Source organism: Hypanus sabinus, chromosome 7 (genome assembly GCF_030144855.1).
Source record: "Hypanus sabinus isolate sHypSab1 chromosome 7, sHypSab1.hap1, whole genome shotgun sequence".
In the NCBI taxonomy this organism is placed as follows: Eukaryota; Metazoa; Chordata; class Chondrichthyes; order Myliobatiformes; family Dasyatidae; genus Hypanus; species Hypanus sabinus.
The window spans coordinates 35,391,594-35,418,126 of NC_082712.1; the positions used below are offsets into that span (position 1 = coordinate 35,391,594).

Consider the following 26,533-nt stretch of genomic DNA (forward strand, 5'->3'; position numbering starts at 1 on the left):
ACATCAGAAAAAACTTTTTAGCATCTGATTTTTTTGTGCAAGGATGAACATCTTACTTTGTTGGATATCCAATAAGGCCTCTGGACTTTTTGGTTGTCATAAATTAATCATGGAATACATTCCTTTGGACTTTTTGACATGTATGGTACACTCAAAAACAAATAGTTTTCATAAAACATGGCAACTTTTTCTGCAGTATATAGATGTAAACCTGTCTGCTATACTAATAAGGGCTTTCATTTTGGATGTTATGGTAATGTCTGTATTTTGATGGAAGTGTTCTGATACCTGATATCTGTGAGGGGCAGAAATGTAAATGTAACTGTATCTAGAAATTGAAACTTTTGTTATGCTAAGCAAAAAAAAATAAATATAAATAAAAGCAGCAGCCCTGATTAACCGATGGCCATATTAACCAGAATCCACTGCATATAAAATCAGAAGGGGCATAGATAAGGCAAGTTGTCTTTTTCTCCCAGGGTTTTTCTCAACCCAATGAAGCAGTGGAGGCTACCTCAGTGAACATATTTAAGATAATGTAGGTAGGGTGAGTGAGGGGGTCCTGCTTAGAGAGTTCAGGGAATTAGGAGTGAAGCTGAAAGGCAGGAACTCCAGGGTGACAATCTCGGGATTGCTACCTGTGCCACGTGCGAGTGAGGCGAAGAATAGAATGATTATGCACATTAATACGAGGCTGAGAGCATGGTGCAGGAAGGAAGGGTTCAGGTTTTTGGATAATTGGTCTTTGTTCCAGGGACATTGGGATCGGTTTCGAAGGGACGGTCTACATCTGAACCGGAGAGGTACTAACATTCTTGCAGGAGTGTTTGCCAGTGCTGCTCGGGGGGTGGGGGGTTTAAACTAGATGTGCAGGGGGCAGGGATCCAGATCCAGAAGGTTGGTCAGAAGGAGCATGGGGTTAAATGTGTAGAAGGTTTGGGTGATCTTGAGAAGGTCATCAAAATTCAGGGTGCAATTAGCCTGATGGAAGTTCAAGGAGCTGGGTTAGGTACAGTAGACAGTGTTTTAAGCAAAGAGAGGAGGAATGGGCTAAGAATTCTATACTTGAATGCGCGTAGTGTCAGAAATAAGACAGATGAGCTTGAAGCTCAGATGAAAATGGGGAACTACGATATTGTTGGGATAACGGAGACATGGCTGCAAGGGGATCAGGCCTGGGAATTGAGTGTACCAAGGTATACGTGCTATCGTAGAGACAGAAATATGGGAAGAGTGGGTGGGGTGGCCCTGTTGGTGAGGAATGAGATTCAGTCCTTAGCAAGAGGTGACTTGGGAACAGGGGAAGTAGAGTCTGTGTGGATTGAGCTGAGGAACAGTAAGGGTAAAAAGACCCTAATGGGTGTTGTCTACAGGCCCCCAAACAGTAGCATGGATATTGGGTACAAGTTGATTAGGGAGTTAACATTGGCATGTGCTAAAGGTAATGCAGTCGTTATGGGAGATTTCAACATGCAGGTGAACTGGGAGAATCAGGTAGGTGCTGGACCCCAGGATAGGGAGTTTGTGGAGTGTCTAAGGGATGTATTTTTGGAACAGCTTGTGCTTGAGCCAACCAGGAACGAGGCTATTTTGGACTTGGTGATCTGTAATGAACAGGAATTGATAAGTGATCTTGAAGTAAAGGAGCCATTAGGAAGTAGTGATCATAACATGATAAGTTTTTATCTACAATTTGAGAGGGATAAGGGCAGATCAGAGGTGTCAGTGTTGCAATTAAATAAAGGAGACTACGGAGCCATGAGGGAAGAGCTGGCCAAAGTTAAATGGGCGGATGCCCTGGCAGGAAAGACAGTGGATCAGCAGTGGCAGATATTCTTAGGGATAATACAAAAGATGCAAAAGCAGTTCATTCCAATGAGAAGGAAGGATTCAAAGAGGGGGAAGGGGCCACAGTGGTTGACAAAGGAAGTCAGAGATTGTATAGCATTAAAGAAAAAAAAGTATGACAGGGCTAAGATGAGTGGGAATACAGATGATTGGGGAAGTTTTAAGGAACAGCAGATCTTAACTAAAAGAGCAATACGGAGAGAAAAAATCAGGTATGAGCTCAGTCTAGCCAGGAATATAAAAGGGGATAGCAAAAGCTTTTTTAGCTATGTGAAGAGAAAGAAGATAGTTAAGAACAATGTTGGCCCCTTGAAGAATGAATTGGGAGAAATTGTTATGGGAAACAGGGAAATGGCAACAGAATTTAATGCGTACTTTAGATCTGTCTTCACCAGGGAGGACACAAGCAATCTCCCAGAAGTATGGATGGGCCAGGGTCATAAGATATCAGAGGAATTGAGACAGATTGACATTAGGAAAGAAACTGTGAAGAGTAGACTGGTAGGACTGAAGACTAATAAATCCCCGGGTCCAGATGGTCTGCATCCGAGGGTTCTAAAAGAGATGGCTCAGGAAATTGCGGATGCATTGGTAATCATTTTCCAATGTTCCTTAGATTCAGGATCAGTTCCTGAAGATTGGAGAGTGGCTAATGTTATCCCACTTTTCAAGAAGGGAGGGAAGGAGAAAACGGAGAACTATCGCCCTGTTAGCCTAACGTCAGTCGTGGGGAAGATGCTTGAGTCCATTATTAAGGACGAAATAGTGGCACATCTTGATGGCAGAAATAGGATTAGGCCGAGCCAGCATGGATTTACCAAGGGCAAATCATGCTTGACTAATCTGTTGGAGTTTTTTGAGCGTGTAACAAGGATGTCAGACGAGGGTAAGCCAGTGGATGTTGTGTACCTATATTTTCAGAAGGCATTCGATAAGGTGCCACATAGGAGATTGGTGAGTAAAATCAGAGCTCATGGCATTGGGGGCAGGGTTTCAACATGGATAGAAAACTGGTTGGCAGATAGAAAGCAAAGGGTAGCAGTGAATGGGTGTTTCTCGGACTGGCTGGAAGTGACTAGTGGGGTACCACAGGGCTCTGTATTGGGACCACAGCTCTTTACGATTTATGTCAACGATTTAGATGAGGGCATTGAAAACTATATCAGCAAGTTTGCTGACGATACTAAACTGGGTGGCAGTGTGACATGCGAAGAGGACGTTAGGAGAATACAGGGAGACTTGGATAGGCTGGGTGAGTGGGCAGATACTTGGCAGATGTCATTCAATGTGAATAAATGCGAAGTTATCCACTTTGGAAGCAGGAACAAGAGGGCAGAGTATTGTCTGAACGGTGTAGAGTTAGGTAAGGGAGGAATGCAAAGAGACCTAGGAGTCCTAGTTCACCAGTCAATGAAGGTGAATGAGCAAGTGCAACAGGCAGTGAAGAGGGCAAATGGAATGTTGGCCTTTGTTACAAGGGGAATTGAGTACAAGAGCAAGGATGTTCTTTTGCATTTGTACAGGGCCCTGGTGAGACCATACCTGGAATATTGTGTACAGTTTTGGTCTCCAGGTTTAAGGAAGGACATTCTGGCAATTGAGGAAGTGCAGCGTAGATTCACTAGGTTGATTCCTGGGATGGCAGGGCTGTCGTACGCAGAGAGATTGGAGAGATTGGGCTTGTACACGCTGGAATTGAAGAGATTGAGAGGGGATCTGATTGAAACATTTAAGATAATTAAAGGATTTGATAGGATTGAGGCAGGAAATATGTTCCAGATGTTGGGAGAGTCCAGTACCAGAGGGCATGGATTGAGAATAAGAGGTCAGTTATTTAAAACAGAGTTGAGGAAGAGCTTCTTCTCCCAGAGAGTTGTGGAGGTGTGGAATGCACTGCCTCGGAAGACGGTGGAGGCCAATTCTCTGGATGCTTTCAAGAAGGAGCTGGATAGGTATCTGATGGATAGGGGAGTCAAGGGATATGGGGACAAGGCAGGGACTGGGTATTGATAGTGAATGATCAGCCATGATCTCAGAGTGGCGGTGCAGACTCGAGGGGCCGAATGGTCTACTTCTGCACCTATTGTCTATTGTCTAATGTTGGATAGGTTTTTGCATAGTAGGGGAATTAACGGTTATGGGAAAAGGTGGGTAGGTGGAGATGAGTCCATGGCCAGATCAGCCATGATCTTATTGAATGGCAGAGCAGGCTCGATGGGCCAGATGGCCTACTCCTGCTCCTATTTGTTATGTTCTTAGGTTGAGCACACAAATGGAGATCTATTGCTACTACTTTACTTAAAAAGCTGTATTGTGAATGAGGTAACATTATCTATTAGGGCCCAAATGAATTAATTTTCTCTACAACTAAATGAAGATCACTCTTTACAAGAAAAAAAACATGGCTGGCAAATATGCCTCAGCAAATATTATAAAGAAGTAGCCTAACATAATATTAATAGCAAGACCATTTTATTTTATTTATTTAGATACAGCATGGAATAGGCCCTTCCAGCTTTTCAAGCTATGCCACCCAGCAACCTCAATATAATGACGGGACAATTTACAATGACCAATTAACTTATCCAGCCTCTGGACTGTGATGAAACCAGAGCACCCGGAGGAAACCCACACCTTCCATGGGGAGGACGTACAGAGACACCTTACAGGAAGACACTGGGAACTGAACTCTGAACTCCAGCTCCCCAAGCTGTTAGTAGTGTTGGACTATCCACTACACTATCGTGGCTATGTACTCTCAGAATACATGAACCGATCATAGCAATCCCAAATTTCCAAGATCCTGTTCCGGGTAGATTGAAATCTGGCAAATACAACTGTAATGCCCTGGTTAAGATTTACATTGCTGTGCAGTAGACATTTCATTTTAGCAGTTCTATATGAGCAGTCTGTTCTGCCTTCAGCTTGTTTGGGTTTGAACCAAGATAAGAGGCTTGTTATTCAACTTAGGAATGTGCTTTCAACCAATTGGGATGGTGGAATTGGGAGAAGGTTCAGGAGAATGCTGGGTCTTTGTCTTTGTTGGCAGGAGCTGGAAGGAGATGGCTGAGGATACCGTTCCTGCTGCACAAGGTACTTTGTGCAGCTGAATAGCTTCAAGAAGGAAGAACCAATACTCCCGTAGGAGACCCACTTGCTCAAGATGGATTTTGAGCGACATTCAGAAGGTGGTGTGTGCTTTCACGCAGACCAAGGGCCCAGCGTGTGAGAGACAGGCAAGCTCAGAATGAGCTCCAACGTAAGTGCACATTTGACTATTTAAGAGTAATGGGCTCTTTTCACTTTTCTCCCCCCTTTCTTTCATTTAATAACTGTTTGTTTAAATTAACATTCTTAAATATACTTTATAAATTCTATGCAATATATGATCTGTTATTTCTTGCCAGGGAGCAGTAAATCATACAGCAATCACATAAACTGGCGTTTGGGTGAGTGAGACCTCATGGATTTGACGGGACCAAAGTTGTATACATCCTAGACATACAAAGCTGGAGAAAGGTTGGTTTACCACCGCGAGATCAACTGGTTGTTAGCGAAGGGCTAACAAGCCAGGTTTCCTGGTATGTTCGAGAAGGGGAGGGTCCACAACCATTTAGAAAAGAGAGAGAGAATAGAGATTACCTAATATCAAACACAGATAAAATGCTGGAATCTATTATTAATGAAGTGATAATAGGCCACAGCAAATAAAGAATCAAATGATTTTTGGAAAGGAAATTTTGTTTTACAAATTCATTAAGTTCTTGAGAATACAATACCTAGGATGATAAAGGTGAACAAGTGAAAGTAGTATAATTGGATTTTCAGAAGGCATTCAGTAAAGTTGTTCCATAAGAAAAGGACTAATTAGATGGGAATAAAATATTAGTATATATTAGTGGTCACCAACCTTCTTAAGCCCAAGATCCCCTACCTCAGCCTTAGTAAAAGGCAAGATCGACCTACTAAATCGATTAGTCACACGCATGCGTACTGGGCAGGAAAGACCAGAAGTAAAACCCCGCAACCCAGAAGTAGAAATAATGTATGTACACCAGGGGTCACCACCCTTTTTTGCACCGTGGACCATTTTAATATTGACAATATTCTTGCGGATCAGCCAACTGGGGGGGGGGGGGGGGGGAGGGGGGTGTTAAACACGACCGGAATACAGAGATACTTGAAGCAGGTTTCTTATGTCCAGCCTATTCCGCAATTTAGCTTACAGGTCTCTCAGCTGTTAGCTTCTGTCCCGCTTACTTACGTTTTTTCTGCTGAAAAAATTCAGTGCATTTGTCTTTAAGTGCAGGGTGCTTGGACTCAGGGTACCAAAGCAGTTTTGAGTGCTTCATAGCCTCATTAGACAGTCTCCGGGCCCGAACTCCAGCCTCCCACCCGCCCGCTGCTAGACGCCTTGGCCACGTGCGGCTCGCTGTGGGTGGGGTGAGAGGACAAAGTAAGGGCAGAGGTCCCCGTGCCGGGGCCGTAGAAGTCGCAGTCTGGAGAGAGCAACTGACCAAGCGAGGAGTGCGACAAGGTGTGCGCCCATCCCACTTGTAGGATCTATCGACCGACAAAAATTTGTCTCGAGGGTTGACTTTCAGTAGATCGCAGCGAGGTAGCTGGTCTGCTACTTATGAAACCCTGAGCCTGAATTAGGTCATCTGCAAACATTTTAGCACCGGGTTCCCCACGAACATTCGGTGTGCTAAACAGGTTTAGAGACAGCGCCCATCTGTCCACGCTCCAGGCCAGCAGCAACAGCACTTCTCGCCGGCCGCATGAGGCCAACCAGTGATCCCTGGCGCAAGGTTACCACTGTGTATAGGCGACTGATAACCTCACATATGTTCAAGTTCAACAGTGGAAGTGACAGGGAATGAGGAAAGGTGCAGCTTGTTTCAGACTGCCAAATCATATCGATTCCTCATGGCCCAGTGGTTGGGGACCACTGAATTACACTGTGTAGTGCGTGGCGGGGGAGCTACACACATGCGCACTGGGCAGAAAGAACGGAACTAAAACCCCGAAACAATCTCTCAACAGTATTTGTGTATTTATTTTTCTTTTTTTTTGGGATCTACTGGGAAAGTCTCAAAGATCGACCAGTCAATCATGATCGACAGGCTGGCAACCACTAGTCTATATCATGAACTATTTAATGGACAAAATAGAGTGGGAATAAGTGATGACTTTCAAGTAGTCAAAATGCTATTAATAGGATATTGCAAGGATCAGTATTTGGGACCCTCCTACTCACAAATTATATTAACGACTGGGTGAAAGGGTAGAGTTCTGTGGACAGTGTAGAACTAGCTAGGAAGTAAGCTGTGAAGAGGACATAGGACTAGACTTTATTCTGCTGGCTTGTTTTGTGAAGAAGTTTGGGAAGCAAAGAAGACGTGGGTGTGGTGTAGCTAATGTGAAACCAAGAAACCTGTGCTACCGGATTAATTGCAACATTCAGTTATGGGGTTTGAATTCTCAAAGATCCTGACTGGTAACTAGAGGCCTGCAGAGCACAAAGCCTACAACAGAAGGCTAAAACTCACAGTAGAGTTTTGGTAGGAATAAAGATTAGTTTTGGGGAGTGAGGATAAGATGTTAAGCCCTTCGGGAGTATAGACTGTGGCTTATTGCCCTAAGAGAAGAAAAGGTCCTCTTGCCCAATAGGAAATGCTGTAATAAAACATGCTTCATATTTACCCTGTCTCCTTTGAATGGCTGTTTGTTTTCTGAGGCCTAGGAAACCTGGTCCATTTGAATGAAGCTTTGTCTTCATGCTGCACATCACATACTTCAACTTTTTTAACAAGCATGTTATGGGCCAAGCACCTTATCAAAAGCCTTTCAGAATTCATGACTGCACTAAGCTCATCACCTTCACATCCTCATCAAGTGTGTATGGAACCAGAAGAGATAGCAGAGATACTTATTGAATACTTTGCTTCAGTATTTACAGAAAAGAATCTTGGTGATTGTAGAGTTGAGTTACAGCTGATTGAGCATATAGACATTAAGAAAGAGGATGTGCTGGAGCTTTTGGAAAGCATCAAGTTGGACAAGTCTCCAGGACCAGAAGAGATAAACCCCAGGCTACTATGGGATGCGAGGGAGAAGATTGCTAAGCCTCTGGCAATGATCTTTGCATCATCAATAGAGATGGAAGAGGTTCCAGAGGTTTGGAGGGTTGCAGCTGTAGTTTTTTATTCAAGAAGGGGCGTAGGGGTAGCCCAGGAAATTATAGAGCAGTGAGTCTCACTTCAGTGGTTGGTAAATTGATGGAGAAGATTCTGAGAGGCAAGATTTATGAACATTTCGAGAGACATAATATGATTAGGAATAGTCAGCATAGCTTTGTCAAAGGCAGGTCATACTGATTGAATTTTTGAGGATGTGCCTAAACACACTGATGAAGATAGAGCAGATGTAGTGTATATGGATTTTAGCAAGGCATTTGGTAAGGTACCCCATTGCAAAGCTTATTGAGAAAGTAAGGAGGCATGGGATCCAAGGGGACATTACTTTGTGGATTCAGGAATGGCTTGCCCACTGAAGGCAGAGTGTGACAGGCCATGATCTGCATGGAGGTCGGTGACCAGTGGTGTGCCTCAGGGATCTGTTCTGGGACCTCTTCTCTTCATGATATTTATAAATGACCTGTATGAGGAAGTGGAGGGATGGGTTAGTAAAATTGCCGATGACACAAAGGTTGGGGGGGTTGTGGATAGTGTGGAGGGCTGTCAGAGGTTACAGTGGGACATTGATAGGATGTAAAACTTGGCTGAGAAGTGGCAGATGGAGTTCAACCCAGATCAGTGTGAGGAGGTTCATTTTGGCAGGTCAAATATGATGGCAGAATGTAGTATTAATGGTAAGACTCTTGGCAGTGTGGAGGATCAGAGGGATCTTGGGGTCTGAGTCCATAGGACTCTCAAAGCTGCCGCTCAGGTTGACTCTGTGGTTACGAAGGCTTACAGTGCATTGGCCTTAATCAATCATGGGATTGAGTTTAGGAGCCGAGAGGTAATGTTGCATCAATATAGGACCCTGGTCAGACCCAGTTGGGAGTACTGTGCTCAGTTTTGGTCACCTCACTACAGAAAGGACATGGAAACCATAGAAAGGGTGCAGAGGAGATTTACAAGGACGTTGCCTGGATTGGGGAGCATGCCTTATGAGAATAGGTTGAGAGAACTTGGCCTTTTCTTCTTAGAGCGGCGCAGGATGAGAGGTGACCTGATAGAAGTGTATACGATGATGAGAGGCATTGACCGTATGGATAGTCAGAGGCTTTTCCCCAGGGCTGAAATGGCTAGCATAAAAGGGCACAGTTTTAAGGCACTTGATAGTAGGTACAGAGGAGATGTCAGGGTTAAGTGTTGCTGTGTTTTTTTTTGTTTGTTTGTTTTTTTGTTTTTTTTTTAAAACACAGAGGGGTGAATGTGTGGAGGTGGATGCAATAGGGTGTTTTAAAATCCTCCTGGATTGCTTAGAAAAATAGAAGGCTATAGGTAATCCTAGCAATTTCTAAAGTAAGTACATGCTCGGCACAGCATTGTGGGCTGAAGGGCCTGTATTGTGCTGTAATTTTTCTATGTTTCTAACTTGAGGGCCTGAGTTAAAAGGAAAAGTTGAGTAGTTTAAGACTTTATTCCATGGAGTGTAGAAGATTTGAGGGGAGATTTGACAGGTATACAGAATTATGAGGGATATACACATATTTTATATATATTTTGTGTGTGTGTGTGTGATGACCTGATTTCCAAAAGGCATAAAGTTAAAGATGACACATTTCTTTAATATTTTAAGCAAGATTACTTTTTTTATTTCCATCTTTTACAGTTTCAAAATAACAAAAAAGGAAGAGTCCGAAGCAAGTTTGGGCACCCTGCCTGGTCAGTACTTAGTAATACCCCCTTTGACAAGTACCACAGTTTGTAAACGCTTTCTGTAACCAGCTAAGAGTCTTTCAATTCTTGTTTGAGGGATTTTTGCCCATTCTTCCTTGCAAAAGGCTTCTAGTTCTGTGAGATTCTTCGGCCGCCTTGGATGCACTACTCTCGAGGTCTATCCACAGATTTTCAATGATGTTTAGGTCGGAGGACTGTGAGGGCCATGGCAAAGCCTTCACCTTGTGCCTCCTGAGGTACTCCATTGTGGATTTTGAGGTGTGCTTAGGATCATTATCCTGTTGTAAAAGCCATCCTCTTTTCATCGTCAGCTTTTTTTTAACAAACTGTGTGATGTTTGCTTCCAGAATTTGCTGGTATTTAATTGAATTCATTCTTTCCTCTACCAGTGAAATGTTCCCTGTGCCACCGGCTGCAATGCAAGCCCAAAGCATGATTGATCCATCCCTGTGCTTAACAGTTGGAGGTGTTCTTTTTGTGAAATCCTGCACCCTTTTCCCAAACGTACCTTTGCTCACTGCAGCCAAAAAGTTCTATTTTAACTTCATCAGTCCACAGGATTTGTTTTAAAAATGCATCAGGCTTGTTTAGATGTTCCTTTGCAAACTTCTGATGCTGAATTTTGTGGTGAGGATGCAGGAAAGGTTTTCTTCTGATGAATCTTCCATGAAGGTCATATTCGTGCAGGTGTCACTACACAGTTGAACAGTGCACCACCACTCCAGAGTTTGCTAAATCTTCCTGAAGGTCTTTTGCAGCCAAATGGGGGTTTTGATTTGCCTTTCTAGCAATCCTATGAGTAGTTCTCTCAGAAAGTTTTCTTGGTCTTCCAGACCTCAACTTGACCTCGACTGTTCCTATTAACTGCCCTTTCTTAATTACATAACAAACTGAGGAAAATGCTTAGTTATCTTCTGATTGCCTTCTCCTGCTTTGTGGGCATCATTTATTTTAAGTTTCAGAGTGCTAGGCAGCTGCTTAGAGGAGCCCACGGCTGCTGATTGTTGGGACAAGGTTTGAGGAGTCAGGGTATTCATAAAGCTTTGAAATTTACATCAGCTGTCCTTTCCTAATGATGACGTGAAAAAGCCATAGCCCTTACAAACTAATTAAGTTTGGAGACCTTGGTAAAAGTTATGAGAGCTCAAATCTCTTGGGGCGCCAAAACTTTTGCATGCCACTGTACAATTATCAGATGGTTAGTTAAGTCTACAAGAATCAAACTATAACAGTCAATCATTGCTCTAATTAAAGAAAAATAAGTCAATTACTCAACATTGGCAAACAGAAAAACTATCAAATGCAAACAAAATATCAGTCCTAAAACAAATGCCACCTGAACTTTTAATGCAAAACAGAACAGACTAAAGCCGTTAGAAAACATAATACACTGAAAAGATCAAATGCTGTATTTTACAAATGACATGTAACACGCTGTAAGGTTTCACTGCTAATGTAATGGTTTCTCTGCAGCAGCAATGTTTGGGTTATGACTACAGTAACAGGGGCTTTGGAATGTGTGCCATCCAATGAGAGGCATGTTGTTTCTTTCTTGTGGGTCTGAGAGAAGGTATTTGCAGTCGTTTGTCGGCAAGAGATAAAGAGAGACGATGTGAGTGGAGAGAGATGGCAGACTGCTGGACAGAGTGAACTTGGAGTGAGGGTACGAGGGAAGTCAACGGGGAACGAATGGACGGAACTGTCAGCTCCAACGTGCTCATTAGAGTGTTTCATTGAAATGGGCCCTTTTTATTTTTATTTTCTTTACTAACCTTATAATCAGATTAAGATTTATAAAGTTCAATCGATTAATTGCATATGGTGTACTGTCTGATATTTTGTGGTACAGATTTGTAACCAGGCAACACATCACGCAGCTCCCACACAAATGAGATTTCTCAGTTTGGCTGGACCAGAGGCCGTCTTCCCCTAGAAAAACACACGCTGGCCAAACCTCACAGTTACAGATGCAAATAGTAAAATGGGCTTGTTTTCCCTGCAGTAAAGGAAACTGAAATTATTTGAAAAAGTATATAAATTGATAAGATACATAGATAGGGTAGAGCCAAAAATTTTTTTACACGCTAAGGGGAAATCAAAAACAAGAAGGCAGAGATTTAAGGTGAGAGAAAGGAATTTTAAGAGGAATTTCAGGGGTAAGTTCTTTCTAGACAGAATGACTGATATCGGGATCATGCCCCCAGAGAAGGAGGTGGAATCAGATATTATCAATGAGATATTTAGACATGCACTTGAATAGGCAAAGTATAAAACAGAACAGTACAGTACATTTCAGTACACAATGTTGGACTGATCTTTTAATCTATTTTAAGATCTATCTAACTTAGAACAATAGTGGACTAAGTGTCTTAGGTACATGGATGTTAGAACAATAGTGGACTAACATCCATGTACCTGAGACAAACATTCCTATGTATTAGCCTCTGCCATCATTCTTAGCAGTATGTTCCATTTACTTACCACTGTCTGTGTAATAAAGCCTATCTCTGACATTCCCCTTATAATTTCCTCCAATTACCTTAAAATGATGCCTTCAATATTAACCATTTCACCCTGGGAAGATGGTGCTGATTATCCACTCTATCCATGCCTCTTATCTTATACACATATAAAGTCACATTTCATTCTCTTATATTCCAAAGTGAAAAGGCCTGCCTCCCTCAATCTATCCTCATTAATCATGCTTCCTAATGCAGGCAGCATCCTGGTCAATCTCCTCTGCACCCTCTCTAAAGCTTCCACACCATTTCTATAATTAGGCAGGCAGAACTGAATAAAATACTCCAAGAACAGTCTAACCTGAGTTTTAAAGAGCTGTAATATTACCTCCCGGCTCCTGAACTCAATTCATCAACTAGTGAAGATAAACACTATACATATTTTCTTAACCACCCTATAAAGCTGCATTGCACCTTTGAGGAATCCATGGCCAAGGACCCCAACTTCCCTCTGTTCGTCCTAAGAATTCTGACATCCTGTGTTTGGAATTCCCAACATATTTACTTTACATTAATTCAAGAAGGCCATTGGCTGACACTTTTCTGGGGCTGCTATGGATAGACAAGAATTCAAAGCAGAACAAAAATATTCTGAAGCTTAGTTCAGTTTATTCTCTGTACATCCATGCTTAAAGGAATATATAATAGGTATTACAGTGTCTTGGTAAATGACAATTTTACCCTTTATGTTCCAACCTTTTTAGGTTTGCTCATTTAACACATATGATTTTGTTTTGTTTGGTGATACTAGTTAAATGTTCACTTTCATTTACACTGTTTATATCTTTCACTCTTCCTTTCATTCTTCACTGAAAGCATTCATTTGTGATCTTCATCCTATAACTTGTGATTGGAGATTTTACACTCACTTTACAATCTGGTTTTTCTCTTGATTACTCTCCTTATGCATCGTTGTACTTCTGGGAGTTCACTGCATGCTCCCGAAGTTGAATGCAGCTTGGAAGACAGCATTATCATTCTTCTGCCCATTTCTAACTATCCAGACAAAGTTGAGTTAAAATTTTGACTCTTACCTTTATCTGTTGACATCTCAGCATTGCCAGTTCTCTCATATCTCTGAAAGGCTGCAGAAGATATTGATAGAGTTCTGTGGTTGCTTCTGATAAAGCAGCATAAGCATCGTCTTCTTCTTGGTATAGTTCTAGCAATTCCACCATGACATCTGTAACCTTGTGTTTCTCCAGCAGCTACATGCAAATCAGAATTTGGTTACAATTTGAATTTTGCAGTCCAATTCAATTCTCAAATATAACTTTTAGTTTGTTGTTTGCCTCTGCAAACTCCAGGGTTAATACAAAACCTTTAAAAATAAATCTTTTCCAATATTTTTATTAGTTTCTACATAGAAGAACACAGAGTAGAAAAGATAAAAAGAACTACCAGTTACATTATATCTGTTCATAATAACAATTACATTATCCCATATTCATACAAGTTAATCAATAGTTATATTGAACTATACTAATTTATTACAAAAGAAAAGTCTAACCCCTACCAAAACCGAAGCTGTTCATTAAGGAGAAAAGAAGGTATATACCTTCTTAAATAATAAAAATTAATAATAATCAACATCTGTTTAAATAACAAATTGAAGGTTTTGAAAATAATTCAGAAAAGGTCCCCCCAATGTTTGAAAGCCCTGACGAGATTCATAAACTGAACAATGAGTCTTCTCTAAATCTAAACATGACATAACGTCGCATAACCATTGAGCATGAGTAGGAGGAAAACATCTTTCCATTTAAACAAAAGCATCTTCCTAGCTACAAGACAGCTAAAGGCCAAAATATGTAAAGCAGATGCCTTCAACTTAATACCTTAATAAATCTTAAAAGAACAGATGGCTATTATGCCACAACACCGTATTTCATTATGAACTTGTATTTTGTACACCAATGTCAATTGCTTCACTTGCAGCCGACTTTGCTCAAGATGATGCAAACATATCAGGTGTCAGCTTTGTCAAACAGTATGTTTGGGTAAAACAACAGACAATGATGAGTCAAGATTTACTACAACATTTAATGTAAAGGAATAGATCATGCCAGAAATAAAAATTAAGGGTAACAAATATGAGATGAAATGTTTCAAATTAACAGCAGAGGGCAGAAGAATTTTGTCTCAAATAAAAAATCAAGTCTAGGTTTTGTTTCAGATTTAGAAATTGAGACAAAAATGTTATGAAGTTCAAGATTCAATTTGGACATTCAGTGAAGGAGCACAGGGAGAGTAATTTTGATTAGAACCATGTATTCAAGCGTAGGATAACCAAGAACACAGACAGACAACAAAGGGCCATTTAAACTTCAAGAATATGTGCAAGCACAAAATATTTCAAACCAGCTATCATATCAGTTTCTTTAATGACACTTAACTGGATCAGAGGCAAGCAGCAAATAATTCTTGAAGACCCATATCAAATCAATTTGCTGAACTGGTTATTTAAGGTTCATTTTCTGTTAGCTTCATGACTTCAAAAGGTAATTTCTTTAGCACATTCCTACCTCTGATCAACCAAGCAATTTGAATGATCATTACACCTTTTCATAATCTCTATGAACCCCAATTTGAAATCAGCAAACATTTCCCTCAGTTGCTCACTTAGATCATTAATGCATTGTATATAGTCGACAAAAGCCATTGTAGGCTCATTTGGAATAACAATCAGCATATACTTTCAGTTCAGTAAGTATTCTGTGGTTCTGTTTCAGATGTATATTGATAGTAGTATCAAAAACCCCATACATAATACAGTACATGTAAAAAGTATGAATCACAGTGGATTTAATTTGGCTTTTTGACACTGATCAACAGAAAATACTCTTTCATGTCATAGTGAAAACAAATTACTACAAATTGGTGTAAATTTTACATTATTAAACACAAAAGTACTCACTTCCTTCAAGTCAGTCCTTAGTAGATGCAGCTTTGGCAGCAATTACAGCCTTAAATCTGTGTGGATTGGTGTCTATCAGCTTTGCACATCTGGATACTGCAAATTTTCCCCATTCTTCTTTTCAAAACTGCTCAAGCTCTGTCAGGTTACATGGGGATAATAGTGAACAGCCCTTTTTAAGTCTAGCCACACATTCTCTATTGGATTGAGGTCTGGACTCTGACTTCGCCACTCCAGGACATTAACTTTGTTGTTTATAAGTCATTCCTATGCAGCTTTGGCTTTATGCTTGGAGTCATTGCCTTGCTGGAAAACAAATCTTCTCCCATGTCACAGTTCTCTTGCAGAATCCATCAGGTTTTCCTCCAGGATTTCCCTGCATTTTGTTGCATTCATTTTACCCTTTACCTTCTCAAGCCTTCCAGAGCCTGCTGCAGTGAAGCATCCTCACAGAACGATGCAGCTACCACCATGCTTCACAGTAGGGATGGTGTTATTTAACGATGTGTGGTGTTTGGCTTATGCCAGACATTGCCTTTAGTCTGATGGTCAAAAAGCTCAATTTTGGTTTCATCAGACCATAGAATCTTCTTCCAGCTGACTTCAGAATCTCCTACATGCCTTCTGGAAATCTCTAGCCAAGATTTCATTGCATTTTTTTCCCCCAATAGTGGCTTTCTCTTTGCCACTCTCATATAAAGCTGTGACTAATGAAGAACCTGGGCAACAGTTGCTATATGCGCAGTCTCTCCCATCTCAGCCACTAAAGCATATAACTTCTCCAGAGTTGTCATAAGTATCTTGGTGTGCTCCCTCACTATTCCCCTTCTGGCAAGGTAATTGTTTTTGAGGAAAGCCTGCTCCAGCTGTATCATACTCTTTACATTTCTTGATGATTAACTTAACTGTACAGCAAGGGATATTTAGTGAGTTGGAACTTTTCTTGTATCCATCCTCTGACAGGTGCTTTTCACTAACCTTTTCACAGAGTTGCTTGGAGTATTCCTTTGTCTTCATGTTGTAGTTTTTGCCAGGATATTGACTCACCAGCAGGTGGGCCACCTTTTTTTTCTTCTTTTAACGGGGCGATTGGCAGTCCAACTTAAAAGATGCATTACTTGACTGGAGTGTGGTGGAGAATTGGAAAACAAAACCCCTACTATTTCTTCATCAAATGAAAACTAAATTACTCCAAGAAGCCCTATAGATTGTAAAAAATGAAAGACTATATTGTGAATTAAACTAAAGTCACTTCCATAAAGTTTTTAAAATGAAACCATCAACCCCCCCCCAAAATAGTAATGCAGCCTGCATTTGCTTTCTTTCAACCTTATATGCTACATGTTGTAAAAGAATGTGTTCAACTTTTTCATAATGACGACAAAACCTACATACCCCAGAGTGATATTTCCAACAACATATAAGCAATAATTAAGTATAGTATATCCATTCTAAGTTAGGACAATATAATTCCTTCCCTTCTTGTTTTACCCCTCTCCCACAATCCAACAGTGTTATGTATTCTGTAAAGATGTCTCCCCTTGTGCCTATTATCCCACAAGTCTAGCCATAATCCCCTAATTCTTAGTCCTACAAACTCCTTAGCTTCTGATTTGCTAAGTGGATGGTCTATATCCACAGTTGAACTTCTAACAGCTTTTTTTGGCCAATCAACCTGCTCATTCCCCTCAACACCTCCAAGTGCAGGGACCCAAAAGAGGAGGACATGTAAACCAATACTTTGAACATGAAATAAAGTTTACTGCTGGAAGCTCTTCAAATCGGACCTACTGCTAGAATGACCTGATTTAAGAGTAATCAAAACCGAAAAAGAATCTGAACAAATTACAACTTTGCAAGGACAAATTCCCTCCACCAACTGCAAGCCCAAAATGATGGCAACTAATTCTTCCGTATCTACTGATAGTTAGTAAGACATTTCTTTATTGTTATCTGTACCTCAGGCACAAAATCAGCCACACCAACAATCCCAGTTAAATTATCTATCAATCCATCAATAAAAATGGCTTACATAGCACAAGAAATTTCCTTAACATACTGAAGAACCAACCAGGCATATCTGGATCCTTGGACTTCATTAAATCATGCAACCTAAAATCAAATAAAGTCACTGGGGGAAAAAACCAAGGTGGAGTTACCAAAAACACTATAGGGGACATATTGCATAATTCAGCAAACCAATATTCCTAGTGTGATAAGAACCCAGCTACCCAAAACTAAACAGTCTATCAACACACTTAACAGAGTGATCATTTCTTTGCCACCTCAAATTAATCCTGTATGTTAACATCAACTTCAATCTCCGCAACTGTATGGGTAATTGTCCCATTTCAACCAGTAAAGCCGAAACAGAAGATGACCTTACTGAACCACAACATAGTCTTAAAGTCTATGCTTGTATCACATTCAAATATTTTCAATTTGAAGATGAAGTTGATCCATAAGCCACACAGGCATAATAAAGTACAGATCTAATTAAACAAATAAGTGGTCAGAGATTTTCATGTAGTACCGCAGGAATACTCACATAGATACCAAAGGATATTTAATGCCCCTATACATTTATTAATTATTTTACTGATATGGTACTTCCAGGTCAGCTTATTATCCAGCCTCATGCCGAGAAATCTTACCGTTGACACTTCAAGAGTTGACCATATAATTTCAAATCAAAGCACAGGTCTATTGATCTTAACAGAACACACAACGTGCTTTAGCTACTGAATGCTTAAAACGCCATCTATTTGCCCACTGTTCGACCTTATTAATTGCTAATTGCACCTTATATACAGTTAAATTGAAATTTCTACCTCTGATCTGTAAAGCTCCATCATTTGCAAAAAGTGATTTACCCACCCCACTACCTACCTCACAGAAAATATTACTAATCATATTATGAAACAATAAAGGGCTAGAAACAGACTTGTGATGTCCCATTTTTTAATGCCCTAGAACTCCAAATACACCTTACCTACCTTTACCTGCAGAGATGGTCCAAATAAAAAACTCAAAAAAAATTATATAACCTTCCTCTCACCCCAATCTCTACAATTCAGCTGTGTTCTTAAGCACTTCACATCCTCTGTTGGCTGCAACATGTTCTCCTCTGCAATTAAAACAATTAAACTTTACGCCTTAACAAGTTTCATACTTATGTTCCCCACCACACTTACATCATCATAGATTCACACAACATACAGCCGCAATATTCCCAAACCGCTGACATTTATAACATCTAACCGGGGTTGGATTGTACACTGTAGCTAACATACCCCAAACTAACTTTATCAGGAAGCTTCATCTCATCAAAATACATCAATACAGATAAACTATCCATCCTTTCCTCATTTCTGACTGCTTGCAATCTCTTTACCTCCTTAACCTTGCCTCACAATAAATGAGATTTAACCTCTTCTATTAAAATCTCCACTGGAACACCCGTTGTAACACCCTTAATACATCTACTTTCATTAGGGGACATAGATACTACATTTTTGCCAAATAAATAAATAAATTTGTTTTTGCCAAATAAAGTCGTCAAATGTAATGCCTTCTCATACTGTTTCTTATCTTCACAAATGACAATCTATATTCCCTATAGCCAATTTTAACTCTGTTAATTTAATGAGTTTGGTAAAATAAAGGTATTCTGGGTCAAATTTAAACAATACCTTAAAGTCTTCTGTCCTCTTTTCCCCAATATATCACGTCCTTCCTCTCTATCACTTGAAATTATTCCGATATTATGTTTCTTTTTCAGTTTTCAAGATCTAGATTCAACTTGATTCCAACCACTTCCCGCCAACCCACACTCACCTGAACCCTCCATTTGCAGTTCCTTTTCTGGATCCTCCCCCCTAACTGAACCTACACTATTTCCCAATATCCCCACACCATTCACAGCCATTGGCACCAACCACCACACCTCAGCCAGCCACAGTTGTTGGATCTTCCAAATACATATGTATTTTTACTACATCAATTGAAGCACCTTGACCGCACACAGGTGATCTCCATTTAACTAATTCCGTGACTTCTCAAACCAACTGGATGCACCAGTGATGATTTGGTGTGTTGGATTAAAGGGGGTGAATACTTATGCATTCAATTATTTTGTGTTTATATTTAGCAAATAATCTAGATTACTTTGTACAGATCTGCTTTCACTTTGACACAAAGGAGTCTTTTTCTGTTGATCAGTGTTAAAAAAGCCAAATTAGATCACTGTTAATCAACACTGTAAAACAATAAAATATGATAACTTCCGGGGGAGGTGGGGGGGGGGAATACTTTTTATAGGCACTGTAATTAGAAAAAGTGTAATGCCATTATTTAGTGTAATAAAAATGCTAAACTGCAGCAGATACATCATATATCATCATTCGGCATCGCATTATGAACAAAATATACAGGCAAGCAAACTAAAATCACATCAAGAGGTGATTTCTCTCGAGGCAATGGAAGCCTCAGATGCTACTGACACTGATTACCATGGTTTACAAGACTGAAACAAACACAAAATAAGGAACCAAGCAGGTGACTACTAAAAGAGGAAAATGTATCATAGTTTTAATATTATCAGCACGTCATGAAATTTGTTGTTTTTGCAGCAGTAGTACAATGCAATACATAATAATAAAGAAAAATAAAGGTGGGTGTGGGTGTATATAAAAATGGTAGTGAGGTAGTGTTCATGGTTTCAGTGTCCATTCAGAAATCAGTCAAAATGGGAATGGGCAGTGGATTTAAAATAGTTGACCACCAGGAAATACTGCTCTGTACCTCTCTCTGCAATTGGATTCTCAACTTCCTAACCAGAATACCACAATCTGTACTGACTGGTGATAACATCTCCTCCTCGCTAATGATCAACATTGGCGCACCTCAGGGGTGTGTGCTTAACCACTACTCTACTCTCTACATACATATGACTGTGTGGCTGATCATAGCTCAAATACCATCTATAAATTTGCTTATGATACAACCATTGTTGGTAGAATCTCAGGTGGTGACAACAGGGCACAGAGGAGTGAGATATGCCAACTAGTGGAGTTGTGCCACAGCAACAACCTGGCACTCAACGTCACTAAGACGAAAGAGCTGACTGCAGACTTCAGGAAGAGTAAGACAAAGGAACACATACCAATCCTCGGAGGGATCAGAAGTGGAGTGAGGTGTCAAGATCTCTGAGGATCTAAGCTGGTCCCAACATATCGATGTAGTTATAAAGAAGGTAAAACATTGGCTATACAGTTGGCTCTCCTTATCTGCAAATCACAAAAACCTGGAAGTGCTCTTCCAGCACTTGTTGTTCGAGCACGTACAGACTTTTTTTCTTGTATTCCTTAAACAATGCAGTATAACAACTATCTTACATAGCATTTACATTGTATTGGGTATTATAAGTAATCTAGAGATGATTTAAAGTATGCGGGAGGATGTGCGTGGGTTATCGTGGATTGGGATTGAAAAAAATCAGAAGTTCTCTTACTAAGTAAGTCGGAACAGGTACATCCAGTATTATTTAACATCAGTTAGTCAAACGTTTGCATTCATATATAGTATATGTTTTACCTTTCTATGCTTAGAAAACACTTAAGAACGTTATGTTTCAGCGCCTGGCCCGGGAAGTTCCCAAGTTCGACCTAGTGACAGATCACTATGCAGTGCGCTCTCCACCATACCGGGTTGATGTGGAGGATCAAAAACCCAAAACCCAATAATTAAACTATTGCGTTGCTTAGTAATAATTGTAGCTTTCATTGGGGTTCAGACTTTCTCACTTTATCCTTTAAAATTGTTCCGATCATTGACCGACTGTAGCCCAACGTTTTTCCAATGACCAATGGCGTTTCACCTCTTTCCAATCGTTTTATTATTTCCACTTTATTTTCAATTGTTGTCAATGTTATTTTCATGAACAGAAACACTGCGGATTCAGATCTCTGCCGCTGGGTCCTAATGTCCACTGCACTGAGCCAAGTTAAATAAGGTCTTGGGTTCCGCTGGGTCCCAAGATCCAGCGCATTGATACAGGTTGAATAAGGGACTTGAGCATCCGCGAATTTTGGTATCCGCGAGGGGTCCCGGAACCAATCCCTCATGGATAAGGAGGGCCGACTATACTTTATTAGAAGTTTGGAGATTAGGCATGTCAACAAATACACTCAAAAACTTGCCGTAGATAGCATTCTGACAGGCTGCATCACTGTCTGGTATGGGGGCAGCTACTTCACAAGACCGAAAGAAGCTGCAGAGGGTTGTAAATCTAGTCAGCTCCATCTTGGGTACTAGCTTACAAAGTACCCAAGACATCTTTAAGGAGCGGTTTCTCAGAAAAGCAGCGTCCGTTATTAAGGACCTCCAGCACCCAGGGCATGCCCTTTTCTCATTGCTACCATCAGGTAGAGGTACAGAAGCCTGAAGGCACACACTCAGCGATTCAGCAACAGCTTCTTTCCCTCTGCCATCTGATTCCTAAATAGACATTGAAACACACACAACACGCTGAATGAACTCAGCAGGTCGGGCAGCATCCATGGAAACAAACACAGCGTTTCGGGCTGAGACCCTTCGTCAGGACTGAAGGGGGAGGGGGCAGGGGCTCTATAAAGAAGGTGAGGAGAGGGTGGGAAGGAGAAGGCTGGTAGGTGCCAGGTGAAAAACCAGTAAGGGGAAAGGTCAAGGGGTGAGGGAGGGGATAGGCAGGAAAGGTGAAGAAGGAATGTAAGGGGAAAGCACTGTGTGAAGTAGAAGGAGGTGGAACCATGAGGGAGGTGATAGGCAGCTGGAGGAGGCAGCAGAGGGAAACTGGGATGGAGGAAGGGAGGGGAAGGGAATTACTGGAAGTTGGAGAATTCAATGTTCATGCCAAGGGGCTGAAGACTACCCAGATAATATAGGAGGTGCTGCTCCTCCAACCTGAGTTTGGCCTCATCATGATAGTACAGGAGACCATGTATGGACATATCCGATTGGGAATGTGAAGCAGAGTTGAAGTGGGTGGCAACCAGGAGATCCTGTCTGTTGTGACGGACAGAGCGGAGGTGCTCAACGAAGCAGTCCCCTAATCTGCATCGGCTCTCACCGATGTAGAGGAGGCCACACCAGGAGTACCGGATGCAATAGATTACCCCAACAGACTCATAAGTGAAGTGTTGCCTCACCTGGAAGGACTGTTTTGGCCCTGAATGGTGGTAGGGACTGGTGTAGCACTTACGCTTGCAGGGATACGTGCCAGGTGGGAGGGACACTACCTCACTTCTTTAATATACAGGATTTGTTTTTTATTGCCCTTTATAAAAATCTATTCAATACACGTATATTCTAATAAATTTCCTTACATATTTTTAAAAATTTTATTTATTTTTTTTCTTCTATATTATACATTGCATTGAACTGCTGCTAAGTTCACAAATTTCACATCACATGCTGGTGATAATAAACCTGCTTCTGTTTGTTGTGGATGGAGTGAAGGTCCTTTGTCCACATCTGTTTAAATGTGTCTTAGACTGCTACTTCATGCAAACCCCTGACAACACTGCTTGATAAATGAAGTTTTTACTGCCATGATAAGGCCACTCAGAGTGGCAGAGCAACACTTTGTATTCCATCTGGGTAGCTGCCAATGCATTAGCATTATCATTGATTTCTCAAACTTCTGGTAATTACCCCCCCCAACTTATCCTTCACCATTCCCCATTTGTGTTTCCCTCTCATGCGTTCTCTTCTTGTCTGTCCATCACCTTCCTCTGGTGGTCCTCCCCTTTCTTTTTCTTCCATGGTCTTTTGTCATCTCCTATCAGATTCCCCCTTCATTAGCAGTTATATCTTCCACCAGCTTCCCATCTCTTTACTTCACCTTATCCCCATCTCCTGGTTTCACCCATCACCTCCCACCTTCTACTTCTTCTTCCCCTCTCCCCACCTTCTTACTCTGACTTATTCCCTCTTCCTTTCCCATCCTGATGAAGGGTTTCAGCCAGAAACATTAACTATTTACTCTTTTCCATATATACTGCCTGACCCACTGAGTTTCTCCAGCATTGTGTGTGTATTGCTTTGGAATTCCAGCAAATGCAGATTTTCTCATGTTTGATGGATTTTTTTTTCTTCCGAATTTCCTGTAATCCTTCCAGTGTTTAATTTTAATCTGTGGCCCTAATACTGATGACCCCTCTGGTTCCCCAGCTTACCCTCCCAGAATTTTACAAACCTCCACTATATATCCCCTCAATCTCTTTTTGATCTGAAGTAAAACAAAGCTTCAGCTTAAACAGTTTCCTTCATAATGATAGTTCACTAGCCCTGGCTATCTCCTAATAAATCTCTGTACTCTTTCCAGTAGTGTGATGTCCTGTAGAGTATGACAAATAACAAGAACTGTAAGCACTCTGTGATCTGACTAGTGTTTATTCAAAGATGAAAGATCAGATATTTGTCACACTGGTCATCACTAATGTATGATTACTGCTTTAGTGCCAAGAGTTTTCAGATCAAAGCTATCTTGTCCTAACCTGATGTCAAATGTTTGGTCTAGCATGCATGGTTGTCAACTAGCCCTTCAAGTTATTCAAATTGTGATTTTTTCTTGCTTGTAGTTTGAATAGCATAATTTGGGAGCATTTGGTAATATGGGAGAATAAAATAGGATTAGCAAAATAGCTGCTTGGCAGTCAGTACAGAATTGTGGGTCAAAGAGTCTGTTTTCATGCTGGATGACTCCATGAACTAAAGTATTTATTGCAACTCTGCTTTGCACACATTTAGGCATCGTTTAGAATTCACTGGAACTTTTACTATTCAAGTTGTAATTATTTACTGTATGTTGCATTTAAAGGATTATGATAGCAAATGATTGATGGGTACAATAAATGGGGAATAATAACAACCATCAATCTGCTTATTAAATATAACAAGTCTGAATAAGGAAGAAATTTGCAATGTGATCCAGGCATAAGAAAATACAGTTGAATATTTGATTTGGACTTCAACATGGCAGGTAGGAAGGAAGATGAATTTTGAAATTTGAAAGCAGCTTAAATAATAACATATGATAACAATGATGATATTGATGAAAGATTAAAATAATTGTAATGGGAAAGGACAATAAGATTACTATGAAATGTTTGTTCTATCCTATTAGATAGCTGAAAAAAGTTAAATAACAGTAGAAAGGGGTGAGTTATTAACTTCAAACTTTCTGCATAATCAAAGAGTTGACCTGCATGTGCATATAACGAGAGCTGTACAACTCATCTCCTTCTACTGTAGGCCACAAACTTATCAATCACCCATCTGTGGACACTTTCTGGAGGTCCAAGATCTGTATGCTCCACGACCTTTGGACTAAATATGTAAATGTAGGAGGGGACAATGTTGAAAAATAAATGTGCTAGGTTTTCTAAAATTGACTCCTTCTACCTTAGGCCGCAAACTTCTACCTTAGGCCACAAACTTATCAATCACCACTCATATTGTAAATACCACAAAATAACATAAAAAGTGTGTCATACTATGCATTTATTTGCACTTCAGGGAGCACGAAGTGCAGAAACAAATATCACTGTGATGATTGTACGCTCTATTATCAATTGTTTGGTGGCAATAAAGTAAGTAAGTATTTGTACAAATATTCAGTCATATTCCCATCTCTATATAAAACTTTGGAAAGCTACTTATCCTTCTTCTCACACTATGGCATCGGGAAGGGATTTTTCAGACTCTGGCATAAGTTAGGTTTGGTGCGTCACCTGGGTATTAACATAAATTTGATGGTGTTCCCTGAGTAGCATTAATAAGATGTTGCTATAGTCATTTGAATCCTGCATTCTGTGTCAGTGGAGTGGCAGAATGGGGGAATACTGATCAGTGGTACAGAATCCAATGACACAATAGCGAATAACTTACTGAACATTGTCAACCTACATCTTCACTGTTCAACAACACACAGACAGCCAAAAGCTTAAAAGAATTAGGAAGCATTCACAGATCACTGCATACACAATTCTGTCTTGTTCTCATAGCCAATGTATTAAGAGTTCAGTTCACCCTCTGCTGATTGGACTCACAGGATACTATTAAAATGGGTTAGTCAAAATGAAGGTATCTGGTTTTCCTCAGTTGCCACTGCTATCTGCCATTATTAATCAATGTCATGCAGATACTGTTAAAGGCTGGCAAAAGGCGATACTTAATTTTTGCAAAGGTAGCAAGTTGAGTCCCCGCAGTAACACTGTGTGCCCAATTCCAGCCTAATAATAGATGCGCAATTATAAATAAATTAGATGGGCATCCCCAACAAGTTGTGACTGGGCATCATCAACATTTTTTCTTTGAATTCAACCTTGGGATGTTATTTTTTCCTTGGGCCAAGGCATCCCGAATAACTTCTGATAACATTATTTTACAATGTACAAATGTATAATAACAGTTACTATCTCTACATCTTCATTGTAATATTTGAGCTAATTGTGCAAGCTAACATATCTACTAATTCTGAAACACTTACAGGAAAAACTGAAAGATATACCCTAGGATATTGGCAAGTTAAAAATTAAAGATAAATTTTTTAAAGATTACGCAGTAATTAAGGAGACAGATTAGTTGTTTTGTCCTACACAAATAATACATTCTAAATGTTTTTACATCCATTTAGGAATTTACAAACACATTAATTAACCTGGCCTGCTCCTAATCAACTGTGTAACATACTGGAATTTAGATTAATATAATTTAACACTGGTCATACTATAGTTATGTTGAACTTACATTCTTGCCAGTCTTCACAACAGCACACAACAAATTGTTCTAAAAGGTAGCTTTTACAGTCCCATTTTTTTAACGTTTAATGACAAAAGCCAGGCACTGTACTGGCATGAGTCAGTTATCTGAAGTTAAAAGTAGCAGTACTTAAAAGCCTCAGAACACTTGCCTCACAATAATGAAATACAGTGTCTCTAGCTGAGCTTTTTTTAAAAAAAATGAACTCTATGTAAAAGAACAAAAAAATCTACAACTAAATCCTGTTATTGCTAGAAAAGTGATGTCCACATTTTTAAGGAACTGCAAATACTTAAAATCTAAAAAATAAAAAAAGGCTGCTTGATAGTATTTGGCTACATTAACTATAGCAAAAGACCTATATACTTAACTTTAGAAAATCAAAAGAACTTCAGAACCACTGAAATTACAATACAGAACACCAATAGACAGCTCGCTGTTACTTAATTATTTTTCCTCCAATTCTGATGGAAAGCCATTAACCTAGAAGTGTTGGTACCATTTTCATATCCATTAATTTATTTTTAAGTGCT

At 40.2% G+C, this 26,533-nt stretch overlaps 1 protein-coding gene across 1 annotated transcript in view; it reads right to left on the minus strand.

Moving 5' to 3' along the window:
• The window catches only part of jmy (junction mediating and regulatory protein, p53 cofactor), a 108,834-nt gene that overhangs the window by 76,529 nt on the left and 5,772 nt on the right, over positions 1–26,533 (minus strand). Inside the window, exon 2 of the mRNA XM_059974462.1 lies at positions 13,315–13,488. Coding sequence (XP_059830445.1) covers positions 13,315–13,488 — 174 coding nt within the window. The remainder of the gene's footprint in view (positions 1–13,314; positions 13,489–26,533) is intronic.